This window comes from Tetrao urogallus (assembly GCF_951394365.1).
Source record: "Tetrao urogallus genome assembly, chromosome: 9".
In the NCBI taxonomy this organism is placed as follows: Eukaryota; Metazoa; Chordata; class Aves; order Galliformes; family Phasianidae; genus Tetrao; species Tetrao urogallus.
In genome coordinates, this window is record NC_136822.1 from 5,870,677 (window position 1) to 5,878,198 (window position 7,522).

The window sequence follows — 7,522 nt, forward strand, 5'->3', positions numbered from 1 at the left end:
ACAAAATGACGGTAAAGCATGTAGCCCTGACAAGATGTTGCCTTGGGATAGCTAATCCCAGTGCATAAACCATTCACACTATTAATGGAGAGAGAGGTAAATGCTGTCTAGGAATTCAAAAACAACTGTAAGTATCATGATATATAGATGTTGTAATCAGCATATTAAGCATGTATAAAACGTGTATAAACGTGCTTATAGAATTCTGCCTGTGTCCTTATTTGAATGCATCACTGTGACTTCACATTCCATTTAGAACAACATGCATTGCCCACAGCACAGACCTTGACCCTCAAGTCAGACCTCGTGCCTTGTGGGAGCCCAACTGCAATAGTTTACAGAGAAGCTAAAAGGATAAATGAACTTTCTTTCAGCTGTATAATGGAAAGATGGATGAAAATGGATGTACCTTTTCAGCCTGCCCATGCTTCTCAAACTGCTGTTATCTAACTTGCCACAGAAGAAAGAAGGAATGCTGCCTGTGTTGGCGCTTCCTATTTACCAGTGAGCAGAACTGCAGCTGTTTCCCATGCCCGTACGAAGAAGACAAACCTTACCAGTGCTGCCACTGCTCATGTTCAGAGCACGCAAATTGCTGGTGGTGCTGCTGCTCTTGCTCAAATGACCCAGACTGCAAATGCTGCTGCTGTGGTGGAGAGAATTCAGCATGCCAATACTATGCAAGCAAATGCTGCGGAAAATCTGTCTATGACCAACAGCAGTCAAGAGCACCAGGGACTGTTCAGTAAGTGGGATCAAGGGCTTTTAATTTCTTAGGTTCCTATTTTTCTAATTTTCATTACGTCTTAATGGATGTCTTGCATTTAGGAGCATATAATCTAGTAGCTCATTGGAGCTATTTCAAACCACAGGATATCATTCTTTTTTAGAAGCAGAAAAAAGGCTTCTTTTTTTTTTTTTTTTTCCCCTCTCTACCATTCTCTAGAGTGACAAGAAGAAAAATAGCATGGCTGAACATCTGGGCAGAGTAGATGGGAAGAAAAGCAATACCAACACAGAAACACGGATGTTAAACTGAAGCATGGCAGAAGGCCAGACTGTAGTGTCCCAGAATCAGGTGTACATCCTGAATAACGATGCTCTTTGCCAAGGAGATATAAAACAGTCAGAATCATTATTAAAGTAACACTTTTTTATACAACAATGTCCACAGGCTAAGAGGGAAACTAGGAAATAAAGATTTGAAGAGAACACAGAGAAAAAATTATTTCAAAAATTAAATAATTATTCTAATTTTAATAAAAATATCCAAATTTTGATTCTTTCATATTAATTGCTTAAATTTTAATGACATAAGACTGCTACTAAGAATAATCTCCATTTATTTTAAAAATCAGAAATCATGAATGGGTGATTTTTCAAATGACTAAAATTTAGGATGATCATATGTAAATGTGGGTTGTTATCTTAAGAGGACACCAGCAGTAACTCAACAAATTCAGAGACTTGACAAGAGTAAGATTTCTGCCTATGCACATTGTTGGCAACAGCATTCAAATATAGTGAAATAGCTATGAAAATTTAAAAAAATGAATTCTTAGCATTGTTAATCCAATTGTTTAAATAAAATACCCAGTCAGAATAAAAGGATGGTTGGCATGCAAGGTGGAACTGCTTATTTTATCATTCTGTTTCTTAGATTGTACACTCATATTCTGTCTTTTATTTTCATTTATTTGCTTTTTTCTTTTTCAATTTTATTTTCTTTAGGTCAACAGATATCATGTCAAGATTAAGAACTAGAAATAAAGCACGTGTGAGTGTACCAGAAAGGAAAGGCTCCAACCAGGCTTTTCGTGATCAGCTTGCCTGTCCACTGTGCAAACAGTTATTTCTCCAGCCGTTTATGCTGCCATGCAATCACTGCATTTGTGAGAAATGCATAATAAAAACCAAGACCAAAGCTGAAGCAACAGAAAACTATTATATCATCGTATGCCCAGTATGTAACAAAGCTCACTGTCTCCCTAACACAAACAAAATTCAGCTGAGGAAGAATTACCTTAAAGCAAAACTGGCCAAGAAATACATGCGCAGACACGGCATTCTGAAATGGAGATTTGACCACAGTGAAAGACCAGTCTATTGCGAAACTTGCAGGAAGAGAAGAAGAGTGGCAACTAAAAGATGTAGAACATGTGGAATTAACATGTGCAGTGAATGTCTGCATTTATATCATACTGAGAGTGGTGCTCAAGACCACATATTCACCAGCACGTGTCAAGAAGATAATGAACAGTGGGCATGCTTACTGCACTGCAACTCACACCTCTCAGAATACTGTCTGGATGACCACAAACTGATCTGTGGTTTCTGCAAGAATTCGCTGCACAATGATCATGAGACCATTCCCTTGGCAGCTGCATGTTCAAGAGAGGCTGCTTCTCTCTCCAATACAATTGTAAAATTTAAACAAGGTTTGTATTTCTGCTGCTTCTTACACTTCCCTGTGCCTTCTCAGGAAAGATACTTGCACATACACTTGATGAGCCGTGTTAATTCTCTGCACATCACAAGAGACAGAAAGGTGAACTGTTCCTACTGTAGAAACATAAAGGAAACAAGTCTTTAATTGCACAGCACCATGAGCCAGATTCAAATACTAGAGAACTAAGGATTTGTATGCGAGATGGGAATAGAAAAGCGCATCTAGGTATAAGAAACTCCACTTTGTACTGTGAGATCCAGCGTGAAACAGCCACCAATTACATCTGCATTTTTAAATCAGACGTGCACCCTGCAGTCAAATTTTGGATTGTCTCTCTTCAGCCAGTATTATGATTATGCTCAATAATCCCATGCTCATTAAGAGGCAAGACAGCCTCATTGTTCTGAGGAACCACAGCAGTGTCCCTCCTTTTATCTAAGATTTCATCCATAGCAACTGAGTGACTGCGCAGAGACTGGGATTTTATGAATTTCTTTTAAATATTTCGATTTTTGCATATAACATCATAAATGCTGGGGACAAATGAAGTTGCACAGAAAATAAAATTTAGAAAGGTAAAAGTGAACCACATGCAGTGAGAAATAACTGGAAGTATTCAATTTGCATTCTCATAACAGTCTTAAAGTTCAAAAAGTAAAATACAAAATATTTATACGGGATTCTGTAATATGACATTGTTTCAAAATGTTAGTTGCACTCCAGCAAAATTTACTGCCAGCCTCTGGTGTTTTTGATTCTGTTCTCTGACAGTTCTCAATTTTTAGTGTCAGAAGAATAAATCATACCTTCATATAATGGTTATCAGAGGAATCTACTGTCAGCCACAGACATAATGAGGTCTATGCAGTCACATTTGCTACAATTATTTTAGCTTGCTACTGACATAGTGAATTTTCAAAAATAATACACAGTTACTATAAATCAAGTTTCAGGATTTCCCATGTAATTAATTAAAAATCATCAAGCCCATCTTGGGGAATGATAAATAAGTGAAGGAATAATAATCAAGGAGCAATTAAGCTACCTGACTCTCATACATCCAAATATGAAAATTTTAACCCAAACAACTTCCCTTGGAGCTCCCTAGCAGTAGAGATGAGAGAAAAATACTAAATTCTCACTTGTCCCATGTTCTATCTAACCTGAAATTTCTTTAAACTACAACCTATTGCTCTGTCTCTTGTAACCTCTGTATTCTATCTAATATAAAGTTGAAACTACTGACCGCAGATTTGTTGTTTATTTTGTTTTGTTTTTCAGCACGCCAAGGAATTGATAATGATCTAATGGAAGTTACCCTGCTAAAAAATAATTTCCAGGCCTCCAAGGATCTCCAAAGGAAGGAGATCAGAAATGGATTCTTAAAACTACATACGGTGCTACATGAACAAGAAAAAGAGATGATGGAGTTGCTTGAAAACACCGAACTTAAAAAACAGAAAGACATTTCAGAATACGTAAATTATACATTCAGCCAGCTCTCATATATGGATGGCCTTATCCAGTATGCTGAAGAGGCTCTTAAGGAGGAAAGTCAAGTTGTATTTCTGCAATCAGCACACTGTTTGGTGAAAGAAATAGAAGATGCAATTCCTTCCATTTTCCAGCCTAGCCCACATATTCGAGAAGATCCCTTAAGGAAACTGCAATTCAAATTTGATGAACTGTTTGCCATTTTACAGGGATTTTCACCAACCCTTAGTGAAACAAAACAGTTAGAAAGTAAAGGAGACAAGCATCCCTGTTCTTTTAACCCAGAAATAATGGTTCCAAGGCATGTTTCAAGCATTCATGAAGCCAAGCAATCAACAATGCTCCAAAGCGCATCCTTAAATTCCTTGCTTGAATTAGGCATGCCAATTGAAAGCACTCCTGGGAGACCAAACTCTACACCTCCCCATCATTCTACACAGAGTAATAAAATGTGTGCATTTTGGGATGCAGCTTGTGAAACTTCAAGAAAAGAAAGGAAATATCAGATTGTTAACTTTCCAAGTTCAGAACCTATGGAAAAAGAATCATTCCCAGCGCCAGGACCTGTTGTTATATACCAGACTGTTGTTTACCCAAGGTCTGCCAAAGTAAGTCACTAATAAATCCTAAATATACGCAATTACTAATTATTACCACTACGTTTTCAGGCTCTTAGTTTGAATAAATAAGACTACAATACCAAACACTTCATTTGCATAGGAGAGTATGCATTTTAAACTTGCCTATAGAGATAAAATGAAGTATAAACTGAGTTGCATCACTTTCCTACAATATCAAATTATGTTGTTATATTATTTTATATGTCATAAATACCTTAAAAGGAATGGTCCACTGCAGCAAGAAATAGATGTACTACTATGTTTGCATCTAAATATCTGTATGTCAGACCAACTCGTGATCCTTGTTCTTGGCCTTGAAATGCGACATCGTATGTCTATGTAATTTTCCTCATGATATATTAGAGATATTAACAAGGACAGGATGCCAGCTGCATAAGATCAAAAGAGCATGTCACAAAGGACCAACTGCTGCCAGCCTTCAGTACTCTAATGTGTTAGAAGACAGCACTATGAAATTCCCAGGAGGGTGCTTATCTCCCAAAATGTATCTTACAAACACGGAATTTCAGCTGCTTCAGCATTTTAAAACTAAAATCTGCTAATCTAGAGCCTTTCAAAAAAGGCAAAAGTGAAAATTAGCAAAAATGGCACATAATGGTGTTCTACAGATTTTTTTTCTCTTTACAGATTTACTGGACTTGTCCTATAGAAGATGTGGATTTCTTTGAGGTGGAATTTTATGAAGTTGTTGGTATTGGTCCTGATAACACTGTCTGCACACAACTGGATGGCAAGCTAAGCAAAATACAGCAGCAGAACCTTGAGATACGTAATCTGGATTCAAATACAGAATATCTTTTCAAAGTCCGTGCTGTCAATAAAAGTGGTCAAGGAGAATGGAGTGAGAGCTGTAAGGTATTGTATATTCTTCTAATGTTTTGTAGAGTTACATTAACATTCTTGCCTCCATACTTGTGTGAGGGTTTTTTCCATCTATTTACAAAGAATGCTACTTGAATAAAAGATTCCTATACACTTATCTAGGTAAGCAATGCTGATAGTTACACTAGATTTTTCCATATGTTGTTCATCCTAGCTGTAATTGATTGTCCTATGAAGAATGTTTCTCAGTTTTTTTTTCTAACAGAGATCGTGTTACGATTACAGACACATAGTCATAAATATTAATATTACTTCATGTCTGAAACAGTCTTTACACTGATCTCTCTGAACACATAGAACAAAAGTATGAAGAATTAGATTCGAAAAACTTTCATGCTAGAAAGAGAAAGCAATAATTAAGGGAGAGAGGAACCAAACAAAAATTAAGAATATTCTTTGACAACTTTGGCCATGAAGCTCCTTTACCATGGTTTTAGAAGAAAAAGAAAAGTATTAAAAAGGTAGAAGTTAAAAAGAGTAGGAAAGTTTTCAAAAAGTCATCCAAATTTGAGACACTGAACTCAATTTAACATTCTTTGCATCCCAAACTTCTTGCTGATATAATCTTTTTCTTGCTAAGGGGAAGGAAAAAAAAAAAAAAAAAAAAAAAAAAAAAAAAAGAGAGAATAAAAAAAAAAACCAAAACCATACTTGTTAATGCCTTTTTCGTGATAAAATTTTAGTGCATTAAAAAAGCAGTTGCATAAGAAGGGTAGGTGCCAGTCTAGGATTCCAACCACATTTTAAAGTGTTCTCCCTATGTCCTGTTCCCGTCCAAGACTCTTGCCCCTTTTCACATGTACAGAGTAAGAGTTTTGGACTTTGGAACAGCATTCAGACATCCTACTTACTTGGCATGGTCTAATGATAAATGATAGCTTCTTAGTCTGCTACAATTCCTACACTTAAAACAGAGTATTCTTTGTTTTTATCTGACAATTGCCATATTGATTCCTTCTTTTGAAAACTGTTCTTTCTTTATGCAGCACAGTCATTAATATCCCAGAGAAACACAAACTCACATAACATTTGTTGTAATTTACAGAAGAGTTCCATAGCAAAAGGAAATGAAACAGGATATATAACAGACTTATATACATATTTTCTTTTTGAAAAAAACAAACTGAAAAAGTTGATGCTGTGCCACTAGCACCCTGAAACACTGAATTCCACAAAAGAGGTTATTCAAATATATTTTGATATTTAACTTGAGGACCAGATCTCCTAAGTCTGTGTGCAGGCTTCACAAGCAAAATGGAAAAACATAATCTGTAATTTTAGGAATGAGGGAACTCCTAAAATGTGGGAAGTACTTCTCTCTTCATAGCCCAGCGTCATGGCCATTGGCCTACAGATGAATCACAGCTTCCTCAAAATCAGCTATTTGGCAGTCTGTCCACCCCTTTAATTAATCAATGTACAAAACACTATCAAATGTTTGCTGTTGTCTGCTCATATTCAATGTCAGATTTTTAGAAGAGTTCAATTTCCATTTCTTCTCAAATATAGGTACTTATACTTCCCAAAGATCAACACAGATTAAATCGGCTCTTGGCAGCTTTGAAAACGCATCTGTAAATGGCAAGTTCTTTTGAAAACAGACACTAATTAAATCTGATTCCCAAAATAACAAATGCTGAAATTTAATAAATTCTTGTATTTTACTTGCAGATAATTACTTCAGGTGAACACAAGATAATCCAAGACAGATGGAGGACTGAGAATAGTATGCAGGGTACTCAGCAAACACTGAAGAGATAGACAGCAAACAAAGGCAGGATTTCTGGTTCAACAGCAGCAAAAAGAATACACGTATGCCTTGCAGTAACCCCTTTTTCAACAAAGTCACCAACCTAAAACCTAAGAGTCTTCAGACTTACTGCTTCCTGGTAAATTATAATAATAAAAACACACCCTTTTCATTATGTTTCCTTTTTCTAAATGTAGCAATAAGGCCTTAAAAAAAAAAAAAAAAAAAAAAAAAAAACAACCTATATTTTACATAAAAATATAGTAAAAAACGGATCAATCTACTTGAGGGAACTGCACAGTTTCA

General features: G+C 36.0%; 1 protein-coding gene across 1 annotated transcript; it reads left to right on the top strand.

The window, feature by feature from the left end:
- Positions 1–389: 389 nt before the first annotated feature.
- TRIM42 (tripartite motif containing 42) lies at positions 390–7,227 on the top strand (the record flags this gene model as incomplete). The annotated part of the gene is made up of 5 exons (XM_079539926.1): positions 390–745; positions 1,732–2,438; positions 3,731–4,551; positions 5,212–5,439; positions 7,138–7,227. The coding sequence occupies 5 exons, from the start codon at positions 390–392 to the stop codon at positions 7,225–7,227; spliced, it is 2,202 nt and encodes a 733-aa protein (XP_079396052.1).
- Between the last annotated feature and the right edge of the window lie 295 nt (positions 7,228–7,522).